The sequence below is a fragment of the Pelophylax lessonae genome (genome assembly GCF_965119305.1).
Source record: "Pelophylax lessonae genome assembly, chromosome: 8".
Taxonomy (NCBI): Eukaryota; Metazoa; Chordata; class Amphibia; order Anura; family Ranidae; genus Pelophylax; species Pelophylax lessonae.
Window position 1 is genome coordinate 238,618,555 of NC_138775.1, and position 18,293 is coordinate 238,636,847.

Below are 18,293 nucleotides of genomic sequence, written 5' to 3' on the forward strand. Positions count from 1 at the left end.
TGAACCAGCAAACAAGCATAGCCACAATCAAATTCAGCCTGGAATCCTCTCTCCTTGTATGTTGCTCAATCAACCCAGAATGGATGTCCGCTCATGATTGGTCATATAAGGGAATATAAAAAGGGATTCCATAAATGGCGTAATACTGTATGATACTTCTTTATTAAAAAAAACAACAATAAAACATTCACATCTGATGGTGTCTACCAGACACTAGGAATCTGCACAGGTAGTAATCCATCCACTGCTCGGGCCGTCTAGCATTGACTCACAAGCAGGGATACAAAGTTGCAGTGTGTGTAATCTCAGCGTCCTATTGCCACTTCTTGTAATAAAGAAGTATCCTACTGTATTACGCTATTTGTGGCATCCCTTTCTATATTCCCTTATATGACCAATCATGAGCCGACATCCATTCTGGGTTGATTGATTCGGCATATAATTTTACATATACAATAATATTAATTTAAAATCAACAGTTGCTTGCAATACTTGCATATTAATTGCACCTTAATTTAGCACATTTTTGCACTAGCACTTTCTTAATCAGTTTAATACAAAGAGAAGGAAAAAGCGAAAAAGGTTTCACATGAGATTTGATTATATTGTTTTTTATTATATAATCACTTCAGAATACAAGTCTAGCACTATACAGTATATTTTTTTCTTTACTATGCTTTAATATATTTCATAATCATCACCACCAAGAGTTTGATTTTCGAACCACAATTCATAGATAAAATAGGAGTATAATCTACGGATATTGCGCCTATCTCAGTTTTTTACCAATTACCCACATAGCATTGCTATGGTTTATTGGCTGCATCTCTGATAGTATACCCCTATTGTTTAAAGGCTTGTAACACACCTGTCCCAAAAAACTCCTGGGCACTAGTTCCCTTTATTAGGTAAGTATACTGTATATGTACCTCACATAGTCAACAAACGAGAATTAAAATATGTATATACAGGTGACTTATTCCACAATACAACTTAAAACATGTCATTTGACATGAATAATGCATACAAGCAAGATTTTTTAAAAACATTAACATGTTCTTTCAAAGGTCATTGTTTAGGTTGGGTTCACACTGCTCCGACACGGAAGTCTCACCACTTCCGATTTAATTTGCCCTGCGACTTCATGTCCTTCCGTGCAACTTCAATGAACGGGATCTGACTTTGAGATGATTGCGACTTGTCCTTTGACCAATCAAACCAATTCCTTTGCTTCTGTTATGGAGGAAACCCCACGCCAAATTTATATAAAAAAAAATAAATAAAAAATAAAAAATGGACCACACCAAGCCACATGCCCTCAATATGGGGGGGGGCGGGTGCTCTGTGGAAGGGGAAAAAGGGCCTCTTCCCAACAGCCCTGGGCGATGGTTGTGGGGGTCTGCAGGCAGGGGGCTTATTGAAATATGGAAGCCCCCTTTAATGAGTCTCTGCTGATGGCTTCTCCCTCCGCTTATGTCTTCTCCCTCCGCTGATCCATTAAAAATAAAAACTATATTCCTCAGATGCTGGCTTCCGCCGTTGTCGGCTCCGTTGCCTGCCGATTCTTGTATAGCTATGGAGCGCAGCCATTCGATGACCTCATCCGTAGACCTTGGCCACTTGCGACATCACAGTGACCCCGCCCCAAAGCACCCACCCCCCCATGTTGAGGGCATGTGGTCTGGTATGGTCCAACGAGGGGAGGAATGCTCGCTCCCCCCACCCCCCTTTCCTGACCTGCCGGGCAGCATGCTCGGATAGGAGTCTGGGAAGGAAAATATATATATATATATATATATATATATATATATATATATATATATATATATATATATATATATATATATATATATAAATATATAAATTTTTTTTTTTTTTTTGGCGTGGGTTATTCCCTCATAATCCATACCACAAGTCGTATGCTACAAGTTGGATCAGTTAAGGCGGTGATCCGACTTGGATGTGACTTGCATTCAAATCAATGGGCTAAAATCGTGCCCAAGTTGGACCAAAGTAGTGCAGGAACCTTTTTCAAAGTAGAACCGACACAAGTCGCACCAGTTAAGGCTCACATTGATTTTGAAATGTCATGAGACTTGTGCTTTCGAAGTCGGAGCATATGTTGGATAAGTGTGAACTGGGCCTTAACCATCAGCCTGTCAATAAAGCCATACAATGATGGAATGTGAATACAGTTGATGTGTCGTGATCAGCACGTTTTGTAGGATCCCCAACTTCTTCAGGACCTTTGAGACCTCTAATATCTCCACACAAGTAAGATGCAAAATTTACTGAAAATAAACAAAAACAAAATACGTTGACCATGACACATCAACCGTCATTCACATTCCATTATATGATTTATGGACAGGTGGACAGGTTGATGGTTAAAGGATGACCTCTTTGATAAGAACATGTTTTTCAAGAAATTTCTTCTTGTATGTATTATTCATGTCAAATTACATATTTTTTTTAAAGTAATTGTAAAGTCTGTTTATTTTGGTTTTAAAAAAAACAACCATGTTATACTTGCCTGCACTGTGCAGTTGGTTTTGTACAGAGTAGCCCAGATCCTCCTCTTCTTGGGTTCCTCTTCGGCTTTTCTGACCCCTCCATCCTGTTAAATGCCCCCACAGCAAGCAGCTTGCTATAGAGGCACCCAAGCCAAGCCAAAGCTCCATGTGTCCATTGAGACACGGAGCTGCGTAGCTCTCTCCTCATTGGCTAACTGACTTTGACAGCAGTGGGAGCCAATGGCGCTGCTGCTGTTTCAGCCAATCAGGAGAGAGAGTCCCGGACAGCCGAGTCTCTCCTGCAACATTGCTGGATAGAGATGGGCTCAGGTAAGTATTAAGAGGGCTGCTGCACTCAGAAAAGGTTTTTTTTTGTTTTTTTTCATCCTAATGCATAGAATGCAATAAGATTAAAAAAAAAACCTTCTGACTTTATAACCGCTTTGTTGTATTGTGGAATAAGTTATATACTGTACATATTTGTACTCTTGGGAATTATGAAATCACTCCCATTCATCTGTATTTGGAATCTGCAAGAAAGTTTAAATCCCCTGCAATTTACATAGATCACATAGAGTAGAATGCTTTTGTGTGTGTGTGTGTGTGTGTGTGTGTGTGTGTGTGTTTTTACAGATTTCTAGGTAGTTGGAGAGAAGTCCTCTAAGTTGCGATGGCAGCAATGATGCACTTATCTTTCTGATCATTGTTGATAAGTGACAATGGAACCTGGTGTCATTTTGTACATTTTTTCTTTCAGATTTGATGCTGCAAAGCTCGTAATGCAGTGGTTGTGTAATCATGAAGACCAAAACATGCAAAGGATGGCAGTAGCCATTATCTCGATTCTTGCTGCAAAGGTTTGTTGTGTTTTTGGGGTTTTTATTGTAGTTCTGTTAACAATATAACCAGATATTATGATGCACATCGATGCACATTGTATGTGCATTTTGCTTTTGCATTTCACATTCCTGTTTAAAGTGGTTGTAAACGGTCAGGTTTTCTTTATTTTTTTTATAAAAATAACAAAAATGTTATACTTGCCTGCTTTGTACAATATTTTTGCACAGAGCAGACCCGATCCTTATCTTCTGGGGTCCCCCACCAGCGCTCCAAGCCTCTCCTCTTCATCGGGTGCCACCACAGAGTCCATTTTCCTGGAAACACCCATGCAGGCTCACTCCTGAATCCCGCTGCTGCGTCCATTGACACAGACAGTGGGACTCTGCTTGCACCCCCGCTCTGTTAAGGATTTAGAGCCACTTTAGGTGTCTGGGCGGGGAATGTTTTTTAACAGGCTAGAACACTGGCGCTGTATGATTTTACAAAAATAATATTTAATGTCTATTTCCCATATTTATGTAGCACCAAGACCTCACTTAACATTGTACACTGCTCAAAAAAATTAGAGGAACACTTTTTAATCCGAGCATAGCATCAAGTCACTTCTGGGATTTTGATCTGGTCAGTTAAGGATCAGAGGGAATCTATGGATGTAAACAGCGCTAAATCCTCCCACCTACTGTAAACATATCACTATGTATAAATACTAACTGTGCAAATATTCCAATATGTCATCTGTGCAAAATAGCTGTAAATCAAAAGTACTTCAAGTATATAATAAAGAATTGCTGTGCAATATAAAGTGCTTATAATAGTGCTAATGGACCAATAGATCGTGCCTGTTTTTGTGCATATTGGAATATTTGCACAGTAAGGCTCCATGTACACGGGATGCTGGAAATGGCCGTTTAGGAGCAGTTGGGCGTTTTTTTCAGAAGCCCCTGAACCCATCTACATTTTATCTTATCTGTCCATGTACACCAGGTCGTTTACAGTCATTTGCAGGCAGTTGCGTTCGAACGTGTGTTTCCCGGCGTTTCAAACGCACAAACGCGTCCGAACGCGATGACCCGCGTTTAGCGTTCGCGTTTTTCCATTTTTAAAGGGGAAAATTTTTTTTGACCTCTAGGAACGCTTCTAAACGCAAACGCCGCTAAATGCCCGCTAAACGCGGGTACAAACGCGACCGAACGGACGTTTCAAACGTCCTAAAAATTCCAGCATTCAAAGGGACTTTTAACAACGTCCCGTGTACATGGAGCCTTAGTATTTATACATAGTGATATGTTTACAGTAGGTGGGAGGATTTAGCGCTGTTTACATCCATACATTTCTTCATATTCACCTTTTTTAGGGTTTTTTTTGAAGCAGCTGCTTATCCCCCAGATCAGATTATTAAAAGGAAATCAAACTCCAGTGGTGTGAGTGGTACACTACAGCTATACTAAAGTAGCAGAGGGGGTCTGTTTATCAGTTAGCTGGTTTGGTGGTAATGAAAAAACAGGGGCACTAGATTGGCAACAATGAGACGACCTCCAAAACAGAATGGTTTTACAGGTGGAGGCTACTGAAATCTTTTTTCTCTGCTCATCTTTTCTGACTGTTTTTCACTAGTTTTGCATTTGGCTAGGGTCAGTGTCACTACTGTTAGCATGAGGCAATACCTGGACCCTATATAGGTTGCACAGGCATTCCAACTCCTCCAGGATGGCACATAAATACGTGCCATTGCCAAAAGGTTTGCTGTGTCTCCCACCACAGTCTCAAGGGCATGGAGGATATTCCAGGAGACAGGCAGTTACTTTAGGAGAGCTGGGCATGGCCAAAGAAGGTCCTTAACCCATCAGCAGGATCGGTATCTGTTCCTTTGTGCAAGGAGGAACAAAATGACCTCCGGCAGGTCACTGGTGGGAAATGTCTCTGACCAAATAATCCGAAACAAACTTCATGAGGGTGGCTTGAGAGCCCAATGTCCTCTGGTGGGCCCTGTGCTCACTGCCCAGCACCGTGGAGCTCGATTGGTATTTGCCATTGAACACCAGAATTGGCAGGTCCGCACCTGGCGCCCTGTGCTTTTTCGCAGATGAGAGCAGGTTCACCCTGAGCTCATGTGACAGACTTGAAAGGGTCTGGAGAAGCCGTGGAGAATGTTATGCAGTCTGTAACATTGTTCAGCACGACTTGTTTGGTGGTGGGTCATTGATGCACTGGGGAGGGATGTCCATGGAGGGACGCACAGATCTCTACAGGCTAGACATCTTTGGACCCATTGTCAGATCCTACGCTGGTGCAGTGGGTCCTGGGTTCCTCCTGGTGCATTACAATGCCCGGCGTCATGTGGCAAGAGTATGCAGCCAGTTCCTGGAGGATGAAGGAATTGATACCATTGAATGGCCCCATGGTCGCCTGACCTAAATCCAATAGAACACCTCTGGGACATTATGTTTTGGTCCATCTGACACCACCAGGTTGCACCTCAGTCTGTTCAGGAGCTCAGTGATGCCCTGGTCCAGATCTGGGAGGAAATACCCTAGGCCACCATCCGTCATCTCATTAAGAATATGCCGCCATGTTGTCAGGCATGCATATAAGCATGTGGGGGCCATACAAACTACTGAGTATCATTTTGAGTTGGTGCAATGAAATTTCAGTAAAATGGACTAACCTGCTGCATCATTTTTTCACTTTGATTTTCGGGGTGTCTTTGAATTAAGCCCTGAATAGACAGTGTCTATTAGAAGCTGCAGCAAGTTAGATCGAGCCCTGCTTATTTCCTTGCTGAAGGATGTCCTGCCCTTTCCACCCCAACCTGACCTGTACCCTTTAATTTATTAGATTTTAGTTCTTGCAGTCATTAAGGCTCTGCATCACATTTGAGTGTTGATCTAGAGCAGTCTGCATGCTAATTCAGCCTGTATAGAAACGCCTAATTCTCCAGGCTGACATACATTCATATAGGCATTTGATATTTACTTAACTTCTACTAAGAGAGCTCTTGAGAGGAGTACTAAGACAGGGTGCTGTGAGGTTTTCAGATGGCTCAGTTTGTATACCACCCTGCTGGACCCTCCCACCAGCCATGATTTACCTGCATTGCATAGAGAAGCACAGAGATTGAGTGATTCGAATAATGGAAGTAATCAAAACCAGGTTTTATTAAAAAGTTTAATTAGCAAGTAGATGGGGCACAAGGGGGGGGGGGGGCAGGGAACTGCACAACAGGGTGCCAAACTTTGAAAAATTTTAGCACAAATTTCAGCTTTGATAATCATTTTTTTTACTTTTTTTTTTTTTTACTTAAAATGAATAAGGTTTTTTGTTATGTGCTTAGAATCCAATGTGCTTTTTTGGCAGCTTTCAACAGAACAGACCGCTCAGCTAGGAGCAGAGCTTTTCATCGTAAGGGTATGTATTTCACTACAGAGAGGTTTTCATTCCTAAACAGTTTGTGTGTTATAACCTTTTAGTTTATAAACATTTTTGTGCCCTTTTGCATTCAGCAACTTTTGCAAATAGTGCGACAGAAGACCAGCCAGAGCTTGGTGGACACCACTTTAAAGTTCACCCTGAGTGCCTTGTGGAACCTGACAGATGAATCTCCAACCACATGCCGCCACTTTATAGAGAACCAGGGCCTGGAGCTCTTCATGAAGGTCCTAGAGGTAAAAAAAAAAAATCTTTACTTTTTAATAAACCTGCAAAAAGTATAGAAGAAAAATGACATCGATTTCTAGATGTCCAGGCCTAACATACTGTAATTGCGAGAACTTGTTTGGTAACTTAGAAATATGTTGAATTTTGCATGTGTAAATTTATTTTTGCGCAAAAAAGTATAAATAAAACATGTATTTTTTTTTTATTTTATTTTCTAATTGATTGTTACATTTACCTGTTGCTGTGTGTGTTTTTTTTTTTTTCCACCCTCCTGTGGAAGGGGGTAACACTGGAAGTGCTGATGTAGTCATATGGGTGGGATGTCACATGCACAGTCTGGGCTCTTTCATGCCGTACAGAGTCAAGGAAGCATCTTCCAACTGCTCCTGCTTGCAGGAGCTACATGGAACTCTGTTCCATTCCTGCTGCCTGTTTATAGTGACTTTGGTCATCTTCAGCCATCCTCTCCTGCAACGAGCTGTCTGAAAAAACTGGTAAATTCATGCTGTAATTTTCTCCCAGATCCTGACATCTGGGGGTCCTAAAGCACAGGGTACTCCTGGATCATGGTAATGATGTCCTCTGCATTTATTGGTCACCTGTATGCCATTTTTGGCTGTACTCTGCTCTCCACACACACCACATGCACAGAGCCAGGAAGTACTTGGGAAGGACAGGACATAGGAAGGAGGTAATTTTTAGTACAATTATTAAGGGGCGCAGCGCATTTGTTGCTCATGCCCTGCATTTGCGGTGCAGAAAAATGCAGCAGGCTCTACTTTTTTTTTTATTTTTATTAACTGCACTGCAATGATGTGAACTATGCCCATATGATTACTTTGATTTTGGGCTGTCTATGCAGCTGGAGTGCAATTCAAACGCAGCCAACTGCATCCAACTGCGTTCGGTGTACATTCAGGGGCCCTGAATGTGCTTTTATTAAATGAAAAATGCTTTACATACAAACTATTACATATCATTAAGAATACAATACAAGACTAGTAGATTTACATACAACAAATAAAATGCTGCCTATTTCCTAGCAAAACGATAGAAATACGCTTATTTAACTCAGGTTAAAGTGGGTTCACAATCTCCTTAGGTAACGAGGATTCCAGGCTTAAAGCATAAGTTCACTTAATATGGGTGTAACATGTTACGAAAGTTGAACTTATCCTTTAATCTATAAGCAGTTGCTGGAGATCAGGCAAAAGTGTCTTCAGGTATAGCTTCTTCTGGCTGTACAGACCTTTCTTGGTGTTAGGTCTTTAAGGAGTCCTCCTTTTATTTGGAAAATTTACCATCATGGGTGTGGCCCCTTTCACAGTACTGAGTGTCGATGGGAGAAACCTCCTCCAATTTGCCAAAGGTCATCCTATGTCAGAAGGCCAAGCTATTGTTTGACCACGGTTACAAAACAATAGACTGATCCAACTATCAACTGAAATACAACAAATAGTATCTCTGTTACCATTGTATTCAGCTGCATTTGTTTGAAAAGTATCTGCTCAAACACTCCAAGAAAACATGTATGTCTCCAAGACAAACTAATAAACTGATTCTTCCCTGTACAGTAAAGTCTAAATAAAAATAATAAAACAGACATATATATTTTTTTATAGTGCCTTACTGCCACATGGTCACAATTTAATTATGGGCTCAGGATTGGGGCGAGTGTGCGAAAAAAATTTGCTGAATCTGGTGCCCACGGCTCACTTTCCTGCTAATGGCTCTGGGGCTGCTTGCAGCATACCTACTGACTGTGCCAACATCTGCAGCCTGATATCATGTGGCCCTCTGCTCCTTAACACTCTAGTCCAGCCTCCGAGTCCTTTTCAGCTTCGTCAAAATGTTATGGCCTAGACCACCCAGTTATTTATGTGTTTGTGCGCCCTCTCTTGCAGTTTTTCTGTCTGATTCCTGCAACTTTAGCAGCATCTAAACCATTGGTCGCATAGACTCTGAGATGCTCCACTCCATGACTGATAAGCTTTCCTCTGAACAGCCACAGTCCTCTGCGTTTACACTCAAATTTATAAGTGACCATTTTGTCTCTTATTCATGCAGTGCACTCCAGTTTGAAACTAGAGAATCAACCTGTTGATTGTACCAGTGCTTTCTTCAGCCTCGAGTTGTCTATAAATCCGATGGCAGGAAAGACTTTCCCTTTGCACCCGCTTTTTCAGCTATTTCCCTATGGAGATTGATAGCGTGCTGATTTGCTCCACCTAAGGACTTGTACCCATTTGGTGATGATTTTGTACAGAAGTGGCTCGTTCCCACCATGGATATGGCCATTTCATGCCTTAACAAGATCTTTACTGTTCTGGTAGAGTATGTGCCTGCTTTCAAGGACCCTACTGATAAATCATTGGCAGACCTTGCTAGAGGTCAGTTCTGTCTGGCAGGTCCTGTCTGTCACCCAATCTTTGATGTAACTTTACTTTGTCAAACTTTTGTCCTGATTGGTCAAGATTCCTTAAGAGATGTGATTAATGCTGTGGCTGATCCTTTGCCTTTTGAACATGTACTGTAGAGCAGACGGCTGTAGTATGAAACTTCAGTTGTGAACATAAGCGTGAGGTTTACTCCGAAACTTGAACTTTATAGAACATGTTTATATATTCCGAGGAGGGGGGGGGGGGGAGTCTCTTCTTGCGGTGAGTTCTGCTGCCGGTAATTATATGACTGATTTTTCTTTTCTCTAAGATGGATACAAGTGTAGTCCCTCATGGTACCCCTTTCTCCTTCACCACCCCCTCCCCTCCGACTTTTTTTTTTTTTTTTTTTTAGTTTATTCTTTTCTTTGCCCTCCGCTCTTTCTCCAGCCTCTCCCATCTTCTATTCTCCTTCTTTCTCTTCTCTGATCACTTGTTCTCTACTTTTTATCTTCCCAGGCTGCTTCTTATTTGGTTTAGCCTTAGGGAAGAGTAAAAATATTCAGCAGTGTCCCACATCATTTGTTAAACTTAGGAGGTCCTGCCTCTGTTGATACTTCTTGACTGTCCAATCTCCAAAGTGACCCTATGTTACTAGAGTCATCATATGCGTTACTGATTATTCGCTATAACTGTCAAGAGGGTGCATTATGTACTTCATACTTGGGCATTGCTGTATTTGCCTTGTTCTCTTTTATGTAGATGGAACCTGCTGCTTTTTTGGAATAAAAAAAACTTCAATTGTGGCTGTTTGCTGGAAGCCGCTGGTCTCATTTCTCTATCGTTCATTGACAGACGTAGTCTTCTTGATTCTCAAGAGCTGGGGTTATGTTGTCTCCGCAGGAGTAGGACTAGGCAGAAAGACAAAACGTTCTGGCTCCACCTTAGGGGCAATCCCTGAGGGTATATCCTCCCTCTCTCTGCTACAGGGAATCAGTTTTTTTCTGTCTAGTCAGGAGTAAGGACCTAAGTTCCTTGCTGGGATCTTTTGGTCCTGGCAAGACTTTTTTCTTTAGAAAAAGACATTTTTTAGGTAGTTTTTCTCCAGTGTTTTTCCTGTGAGATCTTCAAGCAAAAATGCCGGACTGGGCGACACTTGTGGTCACCCCAGCCGGCCTACGAGCGCGCGCAGACCATGGCATTGCGCTTGGTCGGCCGCGACACATTCAAGTAAGTATGCGGGGCCGGGCGACGGGCTGGATGTTGAGATCCAGTGGTCACCCCGGTTTCTGCCTACGAGCGCGTGCAGACCAGAGCTCCGCGCTGGGTCGGCCGCGACGGAGTCCCAGTGGAGGGACTGACTTTGCGAGTTAAAAGTCTCGCTTGGACGCCAGGAACCAGAGAGTCGAGGCGTCCGGAGTGGTCCACAACCCCCCACCCCGGTGGAGAGGGTATTGTGAAGAGAGGGTGCCTGTCGGTTCGGTATGGTGAGTAAACGTTCCCTTTTTTTCTTTCCTCGTTATGAGGCAGTATGAATTATGGGCCCCTCCATATATGGTCAGTATATATCTGATACTTATAAGTCCCCCTTGTAATACAGCATGTGTTTGTGGGAAGTGGACTTGGTTTGAGAGCTAACACTCTACCCAGCAGACTGTAACATTACAGCAGACATAGGAGGTATAATCCTACCTTATTTGTAGTGTATCTCCTGTAGATCCATATATCGCCTCTTAGCAGAGATGCAGGTGGATGTGCTGGGAAAACGATTTCGGCGGTCCGCCGCCATTTTGCCGTAGACCAAGTGCATGTATGTCCTCAGGTCACGCCGGCCGCCATGTTTTTGGAGTCTTATGTCTCTTCTATGGGGGCGGCCATGTTTCGTGAGCCCAGCTACCTCGTGGAGAGCTGGGAACGCCGGAAGGCGTACACAGGGGGCGGAGCCACGTCCTTCTACCCGAGAAAAAGCAACAGCTCCTTCCAGTCTGTGTAAGACAGACGCTGACTGCAGTTGGTTGGAAACTTCACTGCATCGGTTGGTGAGCCTTGGGGGTCTCTCTCTCTCTCTGTGGGATCGAGAAGCAGGTACTCTGAGGGGCGCTATTGCGCTAGGGGGAGACACACAAAAAAAGAAAAAAAAAAAAGAAAAAGTTTTTTTGTTTTGCTGGCAAAGGTGTCCTGAATTAACATGGACCCTGCCACTCGTGTATCTCCTCCGGATCCCCTCGAGGGGTCTGCAGGATCCTCCAGCACCCCACTGACAATTGAATCATTGTCAGCTATTATGGAAACTTTTGTGTCCCGGGTGGAAGTGGCTTGTCAGGGACAGGTCGCAAGAAAGCGACCCCCGCCTAACCCCTTATTATCTGAAACCTCGGATTCAGACTCTGAGCCTATTTCTGCAGTTGCAGGTACTTCATCTGGGATTGGTGTCTCGGGTCCTGTCTCTTCAGACAGCGAGGAGGATGTTTCGGCATCAGCCATAGCCCGAGAGGAAGCGTTGGTAAACGCACTCATTGTATCTGTTCAAGAAACCTTAAGGTTACAGGGTATTCCATCGGAAATAGCTGAAACTGAAATCCCTTTTGGGACTAAAAAACGCATCAAAGTGGCGAAGGTTTTTCCATTTCCCAAATGTTTTGGCAATCCAATCGAAGAAGAATGGCGTCTGCCAAAACGCACTTTTACTATTTCTAAACGCATTAACAGGCGTTATCCGTTTGAGGAAACCCTCATTAAGAAATGGACAGAACCACCTGTGGTGGATTCACCAATTGCTAGATTGAATAAAGCCACGGTTATTCCTCTAGAAGACGCTCCGTCTTTTAAAGATCCAGTGGATCGCAAGATAGAAGCTATGTCTCGCACCATGTTTTCCTTGATTGGATCAGCTTTCAGACCTATAATAGCTATTGGTCTGGTTTCGCAGGCTGTAACTGAATGGACCAAGTGGTTACGCCGGGACTTAGAAGAGGTCCCTCAGGCGGTATCAGATTTGTTGGAACAAATGATACAGGGGTTACAGTTTGTGTGTGATGCGGCGTTAGACGCCACTCCATTATTGGCGCGAGCATCAGTCTCAGCAGTGGTTCTCAGGCGTACACTGTGGCTAAAAGGTTGGTTAGCCGACCAAGGTTCCAAAAAAGCATTGGCTAATATCCCCTTTTTAGGAGAGCGTCTATTTGGAGCCAACTTAGATGAGATCATTAAGGATCTCACGGGTGGAAAGAGCACCTTTTTACCGCAAAATTTTTAGGTAAAGGAACTCGTCAAAGACAAGGGCCTTCTTTTTCTGCTCACAAGAGGTTTTTTCGTCCCGCGGGTGAAAAAATTAAGTCCTCCAAAGCTCCTGCAGGAGGCGTCAGGGGTCGTTGGTCGGGCAAGCAAAAGCCCGCCCCCTCCAGACCTGAAGATAAACCGTCCAAAGCCTGAAGGTGCGCCCCCACCCATAACTGGGGTGGGGGGACGTCTTCGCCGGTTCCCGGATCCATGGCTTTCCAGAATCCCGGACAGATGGGTTTGCGAAGTCATAAGGTCAGGGTACAAGATCGAGTTTCGATCTCTCCCACCGGCGCGATTCTTCCCTTCCAATATCCGACTATCCCCGGATCGTTTAGAAGATCTGCGGAGAGCAGTCACAGATTTACTACAACAAGGAGTGGTAGTCCACGTTCCTTGGACAGAACGGTTTCAAGGGTTTTATTCAAACCTATTTACAATACCCAGGAAAGAGGGCAAAGTGCGTCCAATTCTGGACTTAAGGGCACTCAATTCTTTTGTCAACATAAGAAGATTCAGAATGGAGTCCATTCGCACAGTAGCAGCCTTCCTGCATCCAGGGGATGTCCTAGCGTCCATAGACATCAAGGACGCATATCTTCACATTCCCATTTTCGCAGGACATCAGCGGTTTCTACGCTTTTCCGTAGAAGAGAACCACTATCAGTTTGTGGCGTTACCTTTCGGTCTCGCCACGGCTCCGCGGGTCTTCACGAAGGTGTTGGCCCCAATGTTGGCACTTCTGCGCCAAAGAGGCATATCGATCCTTGGTTACCTAGACGATCTTCTGCTTCATGCAGAGTCTCCTCAGACCTTGCTACAAAACATAGAAATTACTATGATTTCTTTACAGGAATTCGGGTGGCTGGTGAACCAGCAAAAGTCATTTCTGGTTCCCACCCAGAGGCTCGAATATCTGGGTCTAATTCTAGACACAGTCAGGACAAGAGTTTTTCTTCCGGTAGGGAAACTCCGAAAGATTCAATCAGCAGTCCAGTTGTTACTGTCCAACAGCTGGTCTTCCCTTCGGACTTGCATGAGGGTTCTGGGGTTGATGGTGGCTTCGTTCGAAGCAGTCCCATTTGCCCAGTCCCATACCCGAATTCTTCAGCAAGAGATTCTTCTCAGATGGAATCGGAATCCGGAATCCCTGGACAATCAGATCCGATTGAGCAAACAGACCAGAGAGTCTCTGGTCTGGTGGCTTCGGTCTCCGATGCTCAGCCAGGGAAAGTCATTTCTACCAATATATTGGACGATAGTAACCACGGATGCCAGTCTATCCGGATGGGGAGGAATTCTCGGTCAGTTATCTGTCCAGGGACTTTGGTCCCCGGAAGAATCCAGGTTACCGATAAATGTATTGGAACTGAGAGCGATCAGACTTTGTCTGATTCACTGGACCGAGCAGCTCCAGGGCAGCCCGGTTCGGATCCAGTCGGACAATGCCACGGCCGTGGCTTATGTCAATCACCAGGGGGGCACCAAGAGTGTCCGAGCGGCCAAAGAAGTGGCTTACATTCTTCGCTGGGCGGAACGATTTGTTCCAGCAATCTCTGCGGTGTTCATTCCGGGGGTGGAGAATTGGCAGGCAGATTATCTCAGCCGTCAGACTCTGGATCAGGGGGAATGGTCCCTCCATCCAGACGTTTTCCACCAGTTGTGCCTACGGTGGGGCACCCCGGATGTGGATCTGTTGGCATCACGATTCAACAGGAAAGTTCAGAGATTCGTGGCTCGCTCCCGCAATCCTCTAGCAGAAACCGCAGACGCACTGATCGCCCCATGGGGGCAATACCAGCTAATGTATGCCTTCCCTCCTCTCACGTTACTGCCAAGACTTCTTCGCAGGATAGAGGAGGAAGGAATTCCAGTAATTCTGGTAGCTCCGGACTGGCCTCGTCGAGCTTGGTACGCCGACGTGGTCAGACTGGTGGCGGACGTCCCGTGGAGACTTCCTCTCAGGGAGGACCTACTGTCTCAGGGACCGATCTTCCATTCTGCTTTACGATCGCTGGCTTTAACGGCCTGGCTATTGAGACCCAGGTGCTGAAGGACAAAGGTTTGTCAGCTTCAGTTATTCCTACTCTAGTTGAAGCAAGGAAAGCGACTTCCAGAAAGATTTATCATCGCACATGGAAGTCCTACATTGCATGGTGTGAACCTTTGGGGTTCCGTCCTCGGTCTTATTCGATTAGTCGAATATTAGCTTTTCTGCAACAAGGGGTTGAGCAGAAACTGGCCTTGAGTACTATCAAGGGTCAGGTCTCAGCATTAGCTATCTTCTTTCAGAAGCCTTTGGCTACTCATTCCTTGGTGCGGAATTTCATCCAGGGGGTGCGACATCTGGCTCCGCCAGTGCACGCGCCGTTACCCCCCTGGGATCTTAATTTAGTGTTGTCGGTTCTTCAGAAACCTCCCTTTGAAGATATTAGGGAGATTCCTCTACCTACGTTGTCCCAGAAGGTGGCCTTCTTGGTGGCTATTACTTCTGCACGCAGGGTGTCAGAACTGGCCGCATTATCTTGTCGTTCACCATATCTGGTGGTTCATAGAGATAAGGTGGTTCTTCGTCCGAATCCATCCTTCCTACCAAAAGTGGTTTCAGAATTTCATCTGAATGAAGAAATTGTGTTACCTTCCCTGTGTCCTAAGCCCAGTCATCCTCGGGAGTTTGCTTTACACTCCTTGGATGTGGTCCGGGCGATCAGGGTATACTTGAAAACGACAGACTCGTTTCGCAAGACGGATTCACTTTTTGTGATCCCGGATGGACCCAAAAAGGGGTTGCCTGCATCTGCCGCGACCATTTCCAGATGGATCAGACAGACGGTAGTACAGGCTTATTCTATTAAGGGTCGGGAGCCCCCGTTCCCTGTTAAGGCGCACTCCACTCGGGCGCTTAGTGCGTCATGGACCTTCCGCCATCAGGCGTCAGTGGTTCAGGTTTTCAAGGCGACTGTTTAGTCGTCGGTTCATACCTTTACAATATTGTATAAGGTTCATGTGATGGCATCATCCGATGCCTCTTCTGGCCGCAAGGTTCCTGCAGGCCACTGTCTGAGGAGACTGTTGGTCTACCTCGAGGATTTGTGGGGTAGGTCTCATCTGTTTACTCGATGAGTCCTTTGATACTTCTGGTTGGCTCCGGTTGGGCCTTCTAGATTGGATTTTGATTTCTGTCAATCCCACCCCTCATTTGTGGCACTGCTTCTGGATGTCCCAGCTCTTGAGAATCAAGAAGACTACGTCTGTCAATGAGCGATAGAGAAAAATGGATTTTTGTAAGATCTTACCGTAAAATCCTTTTCTCTTAAGCTCATTGACAGACGTAGTACCCGCCCCTCTATCATTGAGTTGGGTTGGGTTAAATTCTCTGTTACTGCTTTAGAACAGAACTGATTCCCTGTAGCAGAGAGAGGGAGGATATACCCTCAGGGACTGCCCCTAAGGTGGAGCCAGAACGTTTTGTCTTTCTGCCTAGTCCTACTCCTGCGGAGACAACATAACCCCAGCTCTTGAGAATCAAGAAGACTACGTCTGTCAATGAGCTTAAGAGAAAAGGATTTTACAGTAAGATCTTACAAAAATCCATTTTTTCTACCTGTGTCTCGTGTCATCAAATTTGCATAGGAAAAAATAGTAAAATAAAGTCTGCACTCTTTCAGTGAATTTTAAACAGCCGCGTGCAATAAGTGTAGCTGTATAGTGCACCAATAACCAAATTATAACAAAAATGCAGCACTGAAATAAGTGTCAACAAAAATGTGACCATAAACCTAAAGTTTGTCAAAACAACAAAAATAAACAGTTTATGTTGTTATGGGTGCAAAACATATAAAGTTCTCCTTTTCAGCCTTCACCCAACGCTTGGAAACCCTCATTGTGCCAATTCTTCACCAATGGTAAAAATACGCACTCACCAGAGGGATATGCTGTCTATTACTAGAACAGCAATAGGTGCTTTGTGTAAATGGCATCCAGCATTAGCACTCTTGCTCCACAGATGGCAGGACCAGACTGCTCTATTCCACTGCACCAAGGGATAGTACCAGAGTTATCAGCATGGAGTCACCAACCAAAAACCATATTTTTGCTCATAGTGTAGTATAGTACAGCTCCTGATGATGCCCATTTGTGTGAAATGTACGTAGAACTGTGAAGGACTAGAGGTCGTGCCACCACTCTGCAGGTTTGGCAGCCCTTTATGGAAGTTTGAAAGCGGCATTGGTTTTTACTGGTTGTTTTTATACTGGGTTTTATGGTGAGTACAAAAACATTATCCACAACATGGGGCATCATTCTTTGCAATGTTTTAAAAACATATTGTGGGATTAAAGGACCATTTTATTCAAAAAAGTTTAAAAGGGAATTTCCACTTTTAAGCCGTTAAGTGCAATTATGAAGATGAGTATGGTCACCACTTAGGATCTGTACTGGTCTGACGCTGCTGACAAATGCTTAGGGGATTGTTTACTATCTTGCTACAGTTGTCTCCTTTGGTAGCATTATTTCAGTGGGTTTCCAGGCTAGAGTATGATACCAAGAAAATGAGCATCCTAGCAGGCTTAAAACTGCAGTGGTTAGAAAAGCAGCTGATGGGCAGGCTTCTAGGTGGGATGACCCCCCCCCCCCTTCAAGGAACTTCTTCATTGCCAAAAGTGGAAAACTACTTTGATGTGAACAAGTGATTTTCCCAAGCAGTATAAAGCTACATATTCAGATTGCCCTCTTTACCATAGCCGCAACTAGTCATCCCTTGACTAACCCATGGCACTTTTCTGCTGCCAGTACTGAAAGAAATAGTCTTTTCTAGAAATAGAGAGCATACGACTCTTTTTCACCTCATGTTGCAGTCATGGATACTTAAGCTGCCAATTGCCAGGCACCATTGTTGTCCTGTAGGGTTCAAGTCACTCTGTTTTTATTCTCTTTTGCTTATGTGGGCAAACATACCTGATACTTCCAGGTATAGGAGCAGGTGACTCCTCCCACTTCCTCCCAAATGCCAGTGCTGGTGCTATTTTCCCCTTTGGTCACAAAATAACAAAATTATTCCGACCTTCATGGCACATCTTAAAGGAATTGTAAAGACAGAAGTTTTTTTTTTTTTTATCTTATTGCATTCTATGCATAAAGATAAAAAAAAAAAACTATGTGCATCATCCCACCTAATAATCGCCTGAGCCCATCTTTATTCAGCATTGTTGCAGGAGTGTCTCAGCTGCCCCGGACTCCCCTCCTTATTGGCTGAGACAGCAGCGTGGCGCCATTGGCTTTCGCTGTTGTCAATCAAAGTCAGTCAGCCAAACAGGAGAGAGAGGGGGCAGGGCCAGGTCACGGCTCCGTGTCTGAATGTCTGAATGGACACCGGGATCTGTGACTTGGCTCGGGTGCCCCTATAGCAAGCTGCTTGCTGTGGGGGCACTCAACAGTAGGGAGGGGCCAGGAGCACTGAGAAAAGGAGGATCCGGGCCACTCTGTGCAAAACCAACTGCACAGAGGAGGTAAGTATAAAATTCTTTTGTTATTTAAAAAAAAAAAAAAAAAGAGACTTTACAATCACTTTTAAATTCAAATTATAGTCTTGAAAAAGGTCCCCCCCCCCCCCCCCGCCTGCAACCTATAC

General features: G+C 44.4%; 1 protein-coding gene across 1 annotated transcript in view; it reads left to right on the forward strand.

Moving 5' to 3' along the window:
• Positions 1 to 18,293, forward strand: part of ZYG11B (zyg-11 family member B, cell cycle regulator) — an 87,691-nt gene that overhangs the window by 48,666 nt on the left and 20,732 nt on the right. The window contains exons 7-9 of the mRNA XM_082266026.1: positions 3,271 to 3,370; positions 6,708 to 6,758; positions 6,854 to 7,015. Coding sequence (XP_082122152.1) covers positions 3,271 to 3,370; positions 6,708 to 6,758; positions 6,854 to 7,015 — 313 coding nt within the window. The remainder of the gene's footprint in view (positions 1 to 3,270; positions 3,371 to 6,707; positions 6,759 to 6,853; positions 7,016 to 18,293) is intronic.